This window comes from Oryctolagus cuniculus, chromosome 3 (assembly GCF_964237555.1).
Source record: "Oryctolagus cuniculus chromosome 3, mOryCun1.1, whole genome shotgun sequence".
NCBI lineage: Eukaryota > Metazoa > Chordata > Mammalia > Lagomorpha > Leporidae > Oryctolagus > Oryctolagus cuniculus.
Window position 1 is genome coordinate 175,431,854 of NC_091434.1, and position 17,329 is coordinate 175,449,182.

The window sequence follows — 17,329 nt, forward strand, 5'->3', positions numbered from 1 at the left end:
ACGTTACTTTAGCAAAGGAATGACTGCATTAAATTAGCATCAAGCACAATGACTGGTAATTGCAAGACTGTCATTTCTACAAGAGCAAAATTAATGTGTCCTGCAAACCCATTCCATTGTATGCTACAGGAAAATCAGGGAACCGTGTTGTTCTGGGCAGAAAAACGTACTGTCATAGAACTGTTAATATGCCATGGTGCTATTGAGCAATGGAGTACCCTTCTACCTTTGTTGTTGTCTTGTGCTCATTCTTCAAACCCTGCCCAATCCAATTTGTATGCTCGTATGACAGCACTGCCAGACAGTAGCCTGAATGTACAGAGAATGTGATGGAACAATTCCTTCTTCTGTGTGTGCCATCCTGTGTGAATAATGCCGGTGCAAACAACCCTCCATTTATTCATGAGAGTGTGAGTAGGCCACTTATGTAAAGCTTCTCATTAAGAGATGCATCGACCATTTACAGAAAACTTTACCCAAATGCTATACATTCATTTAGAACGAGAAGAGTGATTTACATGCATTTCAATTGCAGCTTGGGAAAAGTGCCAATTTCTTTTCTCTTCATGCCTCTTGTTTACATATGGGAAATTAAGCCAACTGAACAATAGAGTGGATTTCTCTTAGTCTTGCAGGATCACAGGGTATATCCTAAAAGACAATATGCATATGTGTTGGGCTCTTGGATTCTGCTCACTGGCTCTGCAGAATTCATTGGGAATTAAAGGAACATTTCAAAATTAAAATAACACAGTAATGAAAAATGCTCAAAGCTGACAAATTGATGTGGTATTTCAGCTTAGCTTAGGCTGAGAACCACTTACCAAGGCATCCCGAGTAAAAGTAAAAATGGTGATAGTAATGCCAATAACTGACCAAAGAAGCTGTTTTGTGAATATAGCTTGAATCCAGTTCCTTAGCAACTGGTTGCATTGGCTGAAGCACTGTAGCAATTGATCAAGGATCCTGATTTGGGAGGGTCTGGCCTGTGGCCCCTTTCAGAAACTAGTTATTTATTTATTCTCATTTTATTTGAAAGGCAGAGAGACAATGAGAGAGAGAGAGAGAGAGAGAGAGAGAGAGAGAGAGAAACTGAGCTCCATTTGCTGGTTCATTTCAGACATGGCTGCAATGGCCAGGGTGGAGTGAGGCCAAAGCCAGGAGCAAGGAACTTCAGCCTGGTCTGCCACATGGGTAGCAAGGACCAAACACTTAGACCGTCCTCTGCTGCTTTTCCAGGCCATTGGTAGGGAGCTGGATCAGAAGTGTGGTGGCTGGGACTCGGAATGGCAATGCCAACATTGCAGGAAGCAGCTTAACCTGTCATGCAACAATGCTGGCCCCTAATACAGGTGTTCTAATATAGAAGCAGGATTCCCAAGTAGCAGCTAATGCCACCCCCAACCTCGCCCCAAGACCATTATTTTGTCACTCATGAGAATTCCACAAGCCTGTTTACTTTGTAATGCATCAGTCAGTGAATAACTTGTTTGACTCTGAAGAAAAGTCTGTATTTCACTCAAGTCTCCTCTCATGTTATTACACAAAGAAGATTAGTGAATCAGGAAGCTTCCTACCTAAGGTGGGAGAGGAATTCTGGTCACCTTAGCCTCAGAATAAAGTAACTTAAAATTATTAAATAGATAATTTCGTCACAAAAAGATCTGTAAAATTTGTTCTGGAAATTGGTACTTACCTTTGTTGCAAAATGTCCCATCATAGGCTGTATTAGTGCAATCGCAGGAGTACCCGTGGTATTTCTCTATGCATTTGCCTCCATTTTCACAGTTTGTTCCATAACTGGTGCAGTGGCCGGAGCATCCCGATTTGAAGCCGGATGTGACTTTGGCTCTTTCCTCCAGGTCAAGGGTCACCCCATTCATCCTCAGGGAGCGAATGCAGCCCAGGAAGCCTTGTTGCCCTCCAGCGCCACCTGGGAACGACAACAGGGGCACGGAGTTCACACAAAGCAAACTTGACCATGGCTTCTGAGATAAGACTGCCAAGTGCATCTGGTACTGTCATGTTTGAGTCGGGCCTGTTTAAACAGAGAAAGTTGAAGCTTTCTCCTTTAGGTAATAATGCCTAATTAAAATAGACTCTCTTCCAAGAAGTAATACATTTGCTACAGAAATAAAATGTTTGGAGATACTCGAAAATTGAATCAGCTGTTTTGGAAGTTTAATTTGGATTCCTCTAAGAAAAGAGGTTTACAGAAATCCCTAGTTTTTTTGCTCTTTATTCTCATGACACTCAGTTCTATACTATTATCTATTAAAAGAAATATAAAAAGGCAGAGAGACTTGAATATATTAGCATGGTTAACAAGTCAATTAGTCAGAAGACATAAATCCATTCGGAATGTGATTGTACATCTTGGTTGTTGTCTCATGAAATGCTTTGAAGTTCACATTGAGGGTCTTCTATCCAGAGCATCTTGTCTGGGGGTGGGGTTAGAAGTTGGAATTAATAATTTCACACAGAGGTCACTACACCATATTTATTACCAGGTCAGGTTAGATTTCATTGCCTTTGTCTAAATGTCACTGGAAGACATATAGCACTGGGAGCACATTTGCTATGATTTTTTTGGAGTAAGTTATAGAGTTAGGCTGAGGTTCATGAGCATGAAAATACTAAAATGTTCCTAACAAATTTCATGGAAATATTCATTGGAGCATTATATAGCAAGTGGATTTAATTGTGTCTATAATCTTCTTAGCTATGATTTTAAAGCAGCTAATATAAAATTTATAGATATGTCTATATATTAGAGTTATAATTTTTCTGGAAACTAATCTAAAGTGAACAGTAGGCAGAATTACTGAAGGAAGTATTTGATAAGGATTTAGAAAAAAAGGTACTATTTATAAAAATGAAGCCCAAGATGCTCTCTGATTGAGGTTCTGATCCAGGTGCTTTACTAAGCACTCATATGGTCCTTGCAACAATCTGTCAAGGCAAGTATCATATTATTCCCATTGTACATATGGAGAAGATGAGGCTTAGAGAAGTCTACCCAAGGACTCACAGCTCCCAAGTAGCAAAGTTGCATCAGGTGTGTCTATTCCCCAGCCTAAGAGCTCACACTTGTTCTGTGCTAACCACCTAATACACACAAAGAACTTTTGGGTCAAGGGTTGTTAGATGTGTGTATTTCTGAGATATAGATTTGGGTGTCTTAAAAAATGATAGGGTTGGGTAAGACTGGTAGGCTGGGGATTGATTCCAATCACTTATTCTGTTATCCAGAGAAGACGCATGCAATCTAGCAGACTCATCAGACAGGACTGGCTGAGCAAGGCTTCCGTGGTGGGGATGGATTAGCATCACCTTATGTCTGTAAATCCTCCTCCATGACATGGCAAATAACTTGTTCTATTGTCTTTTTAAACCCAAGCCTGCAATTCTCTTGTTTGGTAGTATATCCATTTGAATGATGATTCTCCAGGGACTATTTTATTTTTATAAAGCATTTGACTACAAGATTAATTGAAGGGAGTCCAATGCCCTTTTTGATCAAAGTTATAAGGTAGTAGATGGCAAAAGAAGTTGTTCAAACAACCACTTTGAAGGTTTTTCCATTTTGCCATCTGCCGCTCAGTCAAGCTTCACACCTCTGTGCTGACAAGAATTAGCACCTTCGCCTGATCTGGAAGAATTTCAACCCATTACTCATGCACTGTGTGTTAGAATTTCAATTTGGCTTCTATCATTTTAGCTGCTGTGGCTTTTGTTCTTGCAAGAAGGGATTTCCAAAGGTCTTTTATTAAATAAGTGCCTAGCTATTTGAATTTTTATCACTAGTCACTTAAGACAATTAAATCCTATCAAAATATGCTGAGATTTCTAAATAATTATTTTTAGATAGCTCCCTCTCCTTTGCCTGATTACCACGGTAATAATTTTTTACTGCGGAGGCCACAAACACACTGAGAAACAAAATAAAAAAGGGAATCTGTAATATTATTTAAAACTACTTTCCTTTTAGGGAACAATCTCTTCTACTTTAACCTAAGAACATGCATACGTGTAAAAACATAAAAGAAGAAATTAAATCATAATACACATATAGTTTTAAAACTTGTTTTTTTGCTCTTAAAATCATGAGACATTTTCCAAACAACACTTGTAGAACAGGACGTCCTGTGGAACATCTGCATTGCACCCCATTCTCTAAATGCACTGTCACTTATTCTGCCCTTCCTCTGTCATCACACACTGAAGTCCGTCTGATTTCCATCTTACATGATATTGTAAGAATACGATGCTAGGCCGGCGCCGCGGCTCACTAGGCTAATCCTCCGCCTAGCGGCGCCGGCACACCGGGTTCTAGTCCCGGTCGGGGCGCCGGATTCTGTCCCGGTTGCCCCTCTTCCAGGCCAGCTCTCTGCTGTGGCCAGGGAGTGCAGTGGAGGATGGCCCAGGTGCTTGGGCCCTGCACCCCATGGGAGACCAGGAAAAGCACCTGGCTCCTGGCTCCTGCCATCGGATCAGCGCGGTGCGCCGGCCGCAGCGGCCATTGGAGGGTGAACCAACGGCAAAGGAAGACCTTTCTCTCTGTCTCTCTCTCTCACTGTCCACTCTGCCTGTCCAAAAAAAAAAAAAAAAAAAAAAAAAAAAAAGAATACGATGCTTGTGCTTGTAAAGGCCTTTGCAGATCTGTCAGCTTTTTCCTTGGCATTTATTAATTACATTCAAAGTATATTTACTGGCTACAAAGGTGTAAACATTTCAAGAGCATGTGAAGTTCATTTTCCTCTAAGAAGAATTTACTGATAAATATTTCACCAGTAGGGTGTAAGATTGCCTTCTTCTCTACACCAATTCTAATACTTGGCCCCATCTTTTTGAGTTTATACCATTTCAGTTGACTGTGGACAAAAGAGCTCACTGTTTTACTCTGCATTGCTTCAAGTACTGTAAGTTGGATGGTTTTTATGTTTTCTTTATTACTGTTTCTTTATGTCCGTTGCCTTTGGGGAGAAAAGGATAAAGTATATTTCTTATTAATTGGTGATTTTTTGGCTTTAACTCATTGTTATACATTTTGCAGCTATACCCTTTCAGTCTGTGTCTTTCGACTTATTTATGGTGCTTCTATGTCCCTATGAGTTATTTGTATGGTTATGTAGCCACATTCATTGACCTTACATATGTGATTACAGCCTTTGATACCAGGGTCATAAAGACATTCTCTTGCTCAAAATAATATAATTACTCAATTATATATTCTACTACTTTTGTGATTTTACTTCTCTTAACATTTGAAATTTTAACCTATCTGGGATATATTTAAATTTGGAAATAATTTGTATCTAATGGATATTCAGTACCCATTGAGAGTTTGAAGAAGAGATATTTCTGGACTCTGTAAGTAAATGTCACTATGACAAAGAATAGAGTTTTTAAAAGGGTCAACTGGTAGATCAAATGAATCTAGATTAGCTCATTCTTTTATTAGATTACAAAGGCACACATTTAGATCCATGCATGTGTGCTTACGTGTATGTGCATACAGGAGTCATTCCAGAAAGGAATTTAGGGGACAGAGCTATCTGACTCTCAATCTGTCTTGGTTCTTCGGTCCTTCCAAGGTTTTGCATGCATGTGTCTCCCTCTCGTATTTTGATCCTAGTTAGTCATGTGGCTTTCATCAAATAATTTAATCTTTCTCAGTATCAGTTTTCCTACCCATACCAAAGGAGGTTGAATTAGATGGTATCTCCAGTTCCTCCTAGTTCTAATGCCTGGGGCCTATGATTTACAACATCTCCCTTTTCATGTATATATATATATATATATATATATATATACACACACACACACACATATACACATATACACACACATTTGTCTCTCTTTTGAAAAAATATTTAATTAATTTATATAAAATGGGGAGAGAGAGGGAGAGAGGAGAGAGGAGAGAGAGATGGAGGAAAATGTTCAAACTGTTAAATTTCTGCAACAGCCAGGCCTGGGATAGGCTCAAGCCAGGAACTCAGAATTCAATCCAAGTGTTTTATGTGAGTGGCAGGGATACTTGAGCCACCATGTACCACCTCCAAGGATGTACATTAGCAGGAAGTTGGAATTGGAATGGAGGAGCCAGGACCTGAACCATGTAGTGTGTGCAATAAAGGATGTGGGTGTTCCAAGTGGCAACTTAGACCCTGCACCGTATGCCCACACATGTGTTTCCCTCTGTATAGATAGTTTAATACTCTCAATTTATTTCTCATTTCTTTTTCCTTTTTCATATTACTATGTGATTTATTTTTAAAAAAACTGGCTATAACAGATTTGTATTTCTAATTTGTATTTCTTGCATTCATTAAATCAAGTGTATTCCCTCTTCTTAATTTTTATAGTAGTTGAGTGGGATGCCATTTCTTTTTATATAAATGCAACCTAAATAAATTAAGCTCTTTTCTGACTTTGATTTATTTAAATGGGTCAGTGAGCTAGAAAGAACTTTCCCTGAGCTAGTCAATATGAATAAAAAATCTTTTGTCCTGAAAATGGTCATTATATATTATGCAAAAGATGTTAACACACTAGAACCAGTGATAATTATTTGAGTTCAACTTTTGTGCTCTAGAGAAATCTTTCTTGGTGACAAGTGTCATAAGTTTAAATAATAGGTCTTCAAGCAAAAATGCCATTTAACCTTTGTTAATTAGAAAATCAACATATTGTCATTGGGGAGGACCCCTGCCACGCCAGGGCTTCATGCACATTAGTCAGACCTGCGATGATTAGCAACATGAGGTGTAGGTTTAATTTGTAAATCATTTTTGTATGTGAAATGCTATGCAAGTATTGCAATTAAAGATTAATTATGAAAGTGCTGTAACAACCTATAATGAATAACACAATCCTCAAGTGCACAGAGGATTGGGAAAAAATAATCAGGTGTTCCACTAAACAATAAGGGTGAAAACAGTGATGGAGAGAAGTTACAAAAACTATACTGTCTTTAGACTCAGATCTTCATATGCTTCCTAAGGAGATTTTGTTTCTCTAAAAAAATTAAAAGTTGTTTATTTATTTTGATTTTATTTGAAAAGCAGAGAGTCAGAGAGAGAAAGAGAACTCTTCTATCTGCTGATTCATTTCTCAACTGCTCACAACAGCTGGGGCTGTGCCAGGCTAAATTCAGGACCTCAAAACTTTATCCTAGTATCTAATGTAGGTTGCAGGGAGCCAAGCACTTGAGACATCACCTGCTGCCTCCCAGGGTAGACATCAGCAGGAAACTGGATTGGAAGTAGAGCCAGGACTTGAACGTGGGCACGCGGCATGGGATTTGGATGTCTCAACCACTGCACCAAATGCCTGTTCCTTCTAAGGAGCTTTCTAGGTAGCATCTTTGGCCAGAGAGACCAGCCACTCATTTGCCATGGAAAAGAATTACACTAAAACCCACACAGATGCAACTAACTTTTCTACTCACAAAATATTGCTTTAGATGTTTTGTATGTTTGTTTTATGGTAATGGAGGAACACACAAAAAGTCTCTGCCCTTGGGTCCAGGGTTGTGGGGCAGTTGACTAGGTTTCCACTTGTGAGGCTCACATTTCATATATGAGTGCTGGTTCAAGTATCAGCTGCTCTACTTCCAATCCGGCTCCCTGCTGCTATGCCTGGGAAGGCACCAGATGATTCTCCAAGTGCTTGGATGCCTGTCACCCACGAGGGGAAACAGGATGGAGTTCTAAGCTCCTTGCATCAGCCCAAGTAAACCACCAGATGGATGATCTCACTCTGTCACTCTGTCACTCTGTCACTCTGCCTCTCCTCTCCTCTCCCCCTCCCTCTTTTCCCTTTCCCTTTCTTTCTTTCTTTCTTTCTTTCTTTCTTTCTTTCTTTCTTTCTTTCTTTCTTTCTTTCTTTCTTTCTTTCTTTCTTTCTTTCTTTCTTTCTTTCTTTCTTTCCTCTATCCTCTATCTATCACCTATCTATCTCTATCATCTATCTATCATCTATCCTCTATCTATCCTCTATCATCTCTCTATCATCTATCTACCATCTTTCTCTCTCTCTCTCATCTATCTAACTCCTTACCTACCTATCTACCTTTAAAATAGCTCTCTGCTCTTGCAGAGCTTGTTGTTTCACAGGGGAGAGATCAATTTGACAATAAACTCAACAAGTAGATCAACTATGTTGGGTGTTAAAAGGTAGAGACTATTATAAGGGAACAAAAAAGTCAAGCAGGTTAGGTGGGATTTAGAGTTATACTGGGGAGGGGGAGTTGCCATTTTAAGTAGGGCGGTTAGGACAAGCTCCACTGGGAAACAGACAGAAAGAAAATATAAGAGCATTTTACAGAGAGGGGGCACTGCCCGGCAGATAGGAGGCAGAGGGACGGGCAGTGATGAGAATGGCTGCAGGAGGCTCAGAAGGACAAAACCTCTGATCAGTGCTTAAGTGTAAGGTGTTGCAAAAGGCATTTCTACGATGGATGAGACATGCTTCGTGCCTGCAGGTTAATACAGATGTCAGCACGAAAAGCCACACTGTGATGCAAGGCACACTTGACATATGGGAGGCAACAAGCAGGAATGAGGAAGGCATGAACTGCAGTCCTAAAGCTCTAATTTTGCACATTAGCTTTGCTGCTCGCTGCCTGTGTGGTCTTCCCAGGTCCTCCTGGGGGCTCGGTCTTCTTATGTGTAATACTGTTATAAGAATATGCACCTTGCAGGGGCATAGTAATAACAGGCAATAATACACCTCTTTGCACTAATGCTCAGTTAATGATAGCTGTTATGTTGATGACTATTATTGAGTATAAGCAAGATTCTACAGAAGCACAGAGTAAGTTAACACAGCTAAGACAATGAGTGTACACAAAGCTGATGCCAGAGGTATCATGAATGTTATGGACTTTATTATTTCCTTGGAAAGTACAGAGTGAGGATAGGTGATGTCTCTTTCTTGCCTGCTGTGGAGGACTGTTTCTGGATTGGGGGAGCTATGAGAGGGAATAGGGGCCTTGAACTTGCGACTAAGAATGGCATGAAACATCGGTGGGAAACAGAAATACTGCTTCTCTGTGTCTAGGTAGCCTATCCCTACCTTAGCTTTTCTGTATGGCAACCATAACTGTCCTGGGTAGGTGAGGGGGCAAAGGCAGCTACAAGGGGTGCTAGAGTTTGAATAAGATTTCAGTCTCCAGCTCAGACAGACATTTAAACCCCACAGTCAAATAAGTTAATGGCACCAATTATGGTGATGGGGCACTGGACTTTCTGGGAAGCCACTGAGTCCCGGGGGCACTCCCTACAAGGTAGTTATCATGAAAGAGTTGGTTTTAAAGCCTGAGTGGGCCCAGCCATTCTCTCTCTCTCTTCTTGGCTTACCATGGGAAACTACCTTGCACTAATACACCATCCACTGGCTTATCAGATGCCAGACCGGTGAGGCTTCGCTATTTTGGGCTATAAACCTCTGAAACTCTGAGCCAAAGTAAACCTTCTTCCTTCATAAGTAGTTTCTCTCAGGTATTTGTTATAGTGACATAAAGCTGACCAATACGAGGGTGCTTCAAAAGTTCAGAAAAACTGGAGTTAACAGATTCAAAAAATAATTTTGAAACCCATGCGCAGCATTTTTTCCATAAATTTTGTGAAGATCCCTTGCGTGTGTCAGCTAGGTTTGTCCTCCCAGAGTTGCAGGTACTGAGTTTGCTGTTCCTCCTGCTCTATTTGCTAATATTGTCTTTTAGATCTTGATTATCAACTTGAACTTATTTTGGAAAACCTCTGACGTCAGTGCAGGTGTGTAAAAATAAAACCCCGTTATCTGGATAACTGAGAACCTCAAAATGGCCTGAAGTCTTCAGTGGTAGAGGGAGCTAAAGGAGATCGGTCCCCATTCTTCAGTGCACAGCTGTGTGGTTGACAACTATTGATCAGTGATACTTTTGTCAGCAAGATATTGGAGGGCACATACTGAAAAAAAAAAAAACTAACACACTCAGGGAACTGGGGTTTGGGAAATTGCCTTCATATAATGTTCATGAGTGATCCTTCATAACTTGATTCAATAGGATGGATTTCTTTTTAAGTTCATCATCATGCTTGGATTTTCTTATATTGCCAGAGTAAAGGACATGCAGAGTTACATGAATCCAAACTACAAAAACTAGAAGAAAACTTTACAATAGGGCAAGCATGGGGCTGGCACTGTGGCACACTAGGTTAATCCTCCACTTGTGGCACCGGCATCCCTTATGGGCGCCGGTTCTAGTCCCGGTTGCTCCTCTTCCAGTTCAGCCCTCTGCTGTGGCCTGGGAAAGCAATGGAGGATGACCCAAGTCTTTGGGCCCCTGCACCCACATGGGAGACCAGGAGGAGGCACCTGGCTCCTGGCTTCGGATGGGCGCAGCTTTGGCCATCGTGGCCACTTGGGGAGCGAACCAATGGAAGAAAGACCTTTCTCTCTGTCTCTCTCTCTCTGTAACTCTGCCTGTCAAATAAATAAATAAAAAATTTTAAAAATAGAACAACATGATAAATATTAGCTATTTCAAAAGCTAATATTAATTGTCTTCTGGGCATACAAACCATTATTCCAAAACCTCATGTGTTTTAACTTTCAGAGCTTACCGTGACCTCTATTTTCCCCATGAGGAAACTTAGACCCAGAGAGATAATATGCTCAGTGTTGCTAGTGAGTGGCCAGAATTCAGCCAGACTCTCTGACTTTTAAGTCTGCAGCCCTACAATGCTATTGCTGCCAATCGGATTTCTGGACACGCATCAGATGAGCTTCCTTCTTCTCCTACATATAACGTGTTTCCAATCATTGCTGTGCTTCATTATGGAAAATGAGGGTAGGCTGATTAGTACCTGAGACAAGGCGTTCACCATTTCAGGGGGACATGGATGCCTAAACTGCTCTCTGGGCCAATAAAGAGGAGACATTTCTTTGATACTATCACTGAAGTAATATATTTTTTTAGGGCAAAAGCTTCACATTACAACTGAGAAGGCAACACAGTCATCAACTTTGCCACTAGGTGGTGGGCGGTTGATCCTACGCTCAGTTCAATAGCACTGATTTCAGCTGTAGGCAGTGGGACCTACAGCTCCCTCCAAGACCCTCAAAGCAGCGGTGTGAGAGAAAACAGTGCCAAGCTACTTCTAGAAGCCCATGGCAAATGTGTATTATGATTCACAAACCTATTTCAGATCCAAATGATAAATTATTCACAGGTACCTTAGTAAACTGCAATGCAAACTCAAACTTTGAATACATAAGCTTAGAATTCCAAATATTTCTTTTACAAATGTCTGTATGTTGTTGATCAGATTATATATCCTGCTGGTGAGTTCATCTTTGAAGCAAAATAAACATCTTTCTGCTGGTCTTAAGACTTCCCTTCCTGCCCGCTCTCTTACTACCTTTTTTTAAACTTTTATTTAATAAATAGAACTACCTGTCTTTTGAGGTATGTTTTTTTTCAAACTACTGTACCCAATCTCTTTCACCCAGAGTCAGGAGTCCCCAGTGCTGTTGCTCCTTTGGAACCTTGTTCTCTGTTGCTCAGACTCTGCACTTCACAACAGCCTTTGTAGGTATAAACTCCAGATCAAGGCTGGACTGATGATGGGGGCAGCCGAAATAGCTCAGTTGGGAGAGCATTAGACAGAAGGTTGGATTGATGAGGCTGGGAGCGATTAGCACAGCTCTGATAACCAACCCTCCCAGACATATGGACTCTCCAAGGCCAAAGGGTAGGGAAAAATAACAGAAGCTTCGAGACTGAGAAGATGGGGAAGGAGGACAATTAGCAGCGAGCCTGAGAGAGAAGAACGGTGGCGTGTTTTGGGGTCAGGATCTTGAGGAGTGCGTGCTTACAAATGTTAAATAATACTGGGGGCCAAGGAAGATAAGATAGCAGTGAAAGGCCATTGGATTTGATTATTTTTGAGACAAACACTTTAATGTAGAAATGAGATATTTATTTAAAAAAAATTGAGGCTTGCATTTTTTAAATTTATTTATCTGAGAGGGAAGCATGTGCTGGGGGAGAGAGAGCAACATTCCTTTCTACTAATTCACTCCTCAAATGCCCACAGATGACAAATTGGTGAGGAGATGAACCCAGGAGCTGGGAACTCAATTCAATCCAGATCTCCCCCAGGTTTGGCAGGGCTCCAATAACCTGAGCCATCATGCTGCCTCCCAAGGGGTGCATTAGCAGGAAGCTGGAGTCAGGAGCTAGAGCTAGGCCTTGAACCCAAGCACTAAGTGGGATGCAGGCATCTTATCTGCTGGTCCAAACATCCACCCCAGACACTTACTAATGAGGAAGTAAGCAGTGAGATAATAGAGTCAGTGAGTATAGACATATCAGGATTTACGGAGCATCTTCAACAGAAGATGTGTGCTCTCTGGGTGGGAGGGAAGCATTTGGAAATCCTGTGTATGGCGTGAGGGGTTAAGGGACACTTAGCGTAGTAAAAGTCTGAGATGTATGGTAGCAGCAGAGGTTCCACATCCTAACACAGGAATATTTGTATCCTCAACCTCCTGAGAGAAGCACAGTTTGGGTCCCAAGCTTTTCTGTCTTCCTCTTGGGTAGAAAATAGTGGAGAAAGCATGTGGTGATCTCAAGAGAATGAGCATGTGCTCACGAGTCCAGATGACAAGACCTCCAAGGACAGCAACACCAGGAAAGAACAGCAACAGACAGCCCAATCGGTGTCTGGAAGGGCAGCATAAAGGAAAGAGCAGAAAAAGTGCAACATTCACGCAGTGGACATCATAACCGCAGTGCTGACAGGAAGTAACAGAAACACGGATACCATGACACTTTTGTGACATTGCAATCATGGGGTGCTGACAAACTATTAGGAATATGAACTGGTTGGAGACACCAAGATAAAAATAACCCTGACTGTTGAAATGAGGATTTTCCTGGAAGAACTGAATAACAGAATATATAGAGACAAAGAACATCCTGTGGGTTGCAATCTGGTGCCAACAAACCCTCCCTGAAGGCACCAGGAAAGGATGAAGGGGTTAAAAGAACAAGAGGAAAGTCTAGAGCTATGGAGAATCACGCAGAGGTGTCAACAGAAGAGTCACAGGCAAGGGACTGTTTGGATAAGTAATGGCTGAGGGCCTGCATGTGGCCCAGTGGGTTAAGTCACTGCTTGTGATGTTGTCTGCATACTTTATCAAAGAACTGGTTTGAAACCCAGCTGGTTTGCACTGAATCCAGCTCCCTGCTAATTTATCTAGGAAGGCAGTGGATGGTGGCCCAAGTACTTGTGTCTCTGCCACCCATGTGGGAGTCCTTATCGTGTTTTGGGCTCCTATGCTTTGGCCTGGCCCAGCCCTGCCCATTGTGGCCATTTGAGGTGTGAACCAGTGGAAAGAAGATCCCTGTCTCACATGTGTCTCTCCTCCTCTCTATCACTCTGCCTTTCAAATCAATAACTATTTTTTAAAAGAAATAATGAGTCAGAATTTTCTAGAATAAGGAATAACAGATGTATGGAAAGTGCTACACAGTGTAGATAGGAAAAAAAAAAGAAACAGAAATAGGAACTAAAACAACACCAACATTTACAGCTTTGGATCTTAACCTGAGACCCACAGCCCCTGGAACCCACATCTAGGAATCAGACTTGACAACAGGATGGAAGAACATTACATTGTATCTTTTATTCTAACCAAATAAAACATTATTCTGGAAAGAGGGACAAAGACTTCCCCAGACTGCAGAGAGATCCATGGCCCCAAAAGGATTAAGAACCCTGTGTCAGGATCAAGTCCAGACACAGGAAATAAGGAGAGAGTCCCAAAGGTTTACAGAGACAAGACACAGGAGTAAGAAGTACACCAAACTTTTCAAAGTAACTCTGGCTACTAAAGACAATCAACTCATTTCTTTAGAGGGTTGATTTAAATACAAGACGCAGTGAAGAGATTTCTAGGGACCAAGGTCTCAGAGGATTCCACTCGGAAGTCTTAAAAATGTGCTCTTCATTTGGGATGCTGTTAGCAACACCTGCAGCCCAAACTGGAAAGCGCCTGGGTTTGAGTCCTGCTCTGCTTCTGATTCCCAGTTTCTCTTGGCTCACTCCTGGGATGCAGCTGCTACTGGCACAAGTTCTTGGGGCCCTGCCACCAATGTGGAGGCTTCGATTGAGTTCCAGGCTTTGGCCTGGCCAACTCTGGATATGTAGACATTTGGGGAATGAATCAGGGAATTGAAGAGCTCTCTGTCTCTGTTTCTCTGCTTTTCAAAAAATAAATGAAATAAATAAAATATACTGATGTCCAGGCTCTACTCCAAGAGATTCTAATTTATTAGGCCTGGCATCAATAAAAAATGTTCTTGAATAAAAAGGAAATTCAAACCAGGAGGAGGTAATAAGATATAAGCAATTAGAATAAGTGAAAAGAAAAATTTCACAAACACTAATGTTTTTAATAAGATTTATAAATTTAGTCATACGATGCACCAGATAAAGTGACGGATGATCGTGGCAGGTAGTGTGTGGTGGGGGCAGATCAGCATGTGCTTGGACTTGTGTTTTACTCAGAAGAACACAGATTTGGGGCTGGCACCACGGTGTAGCAGGTAAAGCTGCCGCCTGCAGTGCCAGCATCCCATATAGGCACTGGTTTGAGTCCCGGCTACTCTACTTCCAATCCATCTCTCTGTTATGGCCTGAGAAAGCAGAGGAAGATGGCCCAAGTCCTTGGACCCCTACACCCATGTGGGAGACCCAGAAGAAGCTCCTGGCATCAGGTAGGCCCAGTTCTGGCTATTGCAGCCATCTGAGGAGTGAACCAGCTGATGGAAGATCTCTTTCTCTGCCTCTCTGTAACTCTGCCTTTCAAATACATAGTAAATCTTTAAAAAAAAAAAGAAGAGCATAGACATTGATATGGTTTCATGGATGACAGGAAAAGAATATAAGTGTGGGTCTTAATGTTCGGGGTAGCTGCCAGAGGAATGAACATAGAAGTCCAACTTTCAAATCAGTAGAATAAGAGTTTATCAACACAAAGTGGACTGGAATAGACAAACAAAACATAAGAAATGTAAGTGAAGCCCAACTACAGAAATATTTCCCCATATAACTGCAGCTACAATATAAGGATAAAAAAAGATTCTCAAGTTGGAATTTTAAAAGATTCAGCAATAAGATGTCTAAGAGATATGTTTTGACAAAAGGATACAAATGCATGCAAAAACAACAGGCAAATATGAACAACTATAAGAAGGCTAGTATAGTTTTCAGAGCAGACAAAATTTGCGATGAAAAACATAATAAGGGGGAGAGATGGAAATTACATACTGTATAAGAAATAAATTAAGGAGATCATGAACACAAAAAATGGCGAAATAGCCTTGCAGTATGCAGTGCTACCACTGGTAGAACTGTTAAGCATAATCCAATGAGTGATTTAAAATATTATTTGTTTATTTGAAAGGTAGAGTGACAGAGGGCAGGGTGGGGAAGAGAGAGAGAGAGAGAAATCTTTCATCTGCTGGTTTACTCCTTAAATAACTGCAATGGCTAGGACTAAGCCAGGCTGAAGACTAGGAGCCTGGAACTCCTTCTGGATCTCTCATGGGGGTTGCAGGCACCCATGCACTTGGACCATCTCCCGCTGCTTCCCCAGGAACATTAGCAGGGAATTGGGTCAGAAGCAGAGCAGCCAGGACTCAAATTGTCACTCCAATACAGGATGCAGGTGTTGTAAGTGGCAGCTTAACTTGCTGTGCCACAACACTGGCCCCCAGTGGATGATGTTTGAGATTTATACTCAGAAACTGAGAGGACAAGCAGTACTTAAGAGCGTTAGATACAAACATAACCTTTGACCCAGTAATTCTGCTGGACACACACATACACACACACACATGAGAAACCCATGCATACATTCACTGAAAGTTTCAGCAGAATTGGAAGAAAACTGGGTATACATCACTAGGGAATGGAATAAATGACATGTGGTATATACACATAATAGAACACTATACACCTGTTCATCAAACTACACAAATAGATCTTAAAACACAAGGCTGAATGAAAAGAATGAGAAACAATGGAATCTGCAACACAATACCATTTATATAAAGTATGACACATGAAAGGCAATGGCATAGATTTTTAAAAACACACCTATTTAGAATAAGCATACAGGTGGAAATAATGATTATATATATATATATATATATATATATATATATATATATATATATATCAGGTGGTGAGATTAGAAGCCATACATAAAACACATTCAAACGGGAGCCAGTGAGGGTGAGGGAATGAAATGGTGAAGAAAAATAACAAAGTGAAAATAAAATGAGGAAGCCTGCCACTTGTGACAACAGTACCAAGAAATCTTGCACAACAGGACTGAAAACCAGGCCAGTGAAAGAAGACAGAATAGAGGGAAAGATTTGATGGGAAACAACCCTGTGGACTTGGACTCAGAACTACTAAAATGGGTATATTTTCCTCTCACTTTCCTGGAACCACAGGAAGCATTCGTTACCATGTAGCATCTATCCTTTTTGTCATTTGTGTTGTGACCCCCTCCCTTTTTTTTTTTTTTTTGCTAAAAAAACAAAAAACATCCTTTTTCTGACAGTATTTACTAGCATGAAATTTAGTTGTCTTTCGGAAGAATGAAAAAAAATGTGAGATTATTTGATAAATGTGCTGAAAAAATTTTCCAGATTTGCTGCCGAATTGGTAGTTTATATTAAAATGTCTCCTCTGGACCAGCACACTTCAACTGCAATGGAAAACTGGAATGGAAGACCACATGGACCCTGAGGCATTTGCCCATGTGCTATAGGAGCGGTTTTATACAGAGCAGGAAACACAGCAATGACCCCTTTCTGGGTTCAAAATTTTTCTCTAAAAGCCTTGGCATTTGTAGTCTTTGCCCTAGAAATGAGCAGCTGAGCACCCGTGGAAAGAGGTGGCCCAGAGACCAGCTTTCACTTGAGCCCTCAAATGAGTTTAGAACCGCACAGTCAGTATGATTCTACATGGAGCATATGGAAAGCGAAAGGGAAAATGTGTCTATCATCACCCATTTCATATGTTAAAACCAACTGAAAAATAGCTGGAGTTGGAGCCAGCGCTGTGGCATAATGGATAAATTCACCTGCTGCAATGCTGGCATCCCGTATGAGTGCCATTTTGAGTCCTGGCTGGTCCACTTCCGATCCAGCTCCCTGCTAATGTGCCTGGAAAAGCAATGAAAGGTGGCCCAAGTGCGTGAGTCCCTGCACCCATGTGGGAGACCTGGAAAAAGCTCCTGACTCCTGGCTTTG

The 17,329-nt window shown here is 41.2% G+C and overlaps 1 protein-coding gene across 1 annotated transcript in view; it reads right to left on the reverse strand.

The window, feature by feature from the left end:
- CNTNAP2 (contactin associated protein 2) overlaps nt 1–17,329 on the reverse strand; it is a 2,389,242-nt gene that overhangs the window by 261,384 nt on the left and 2,110,529 nt on the right. The window contains exon 18 of the mRNA XM_008258071.4: nt 1,697–1,933. Within this exon, the coding sequence (XP_008256293.2) occupies nt 1,697–1,933 (237 nt within the window). The remainder of the gene's footprint in view (nt 1–1,696; nt 1,934–17,329) is intronic.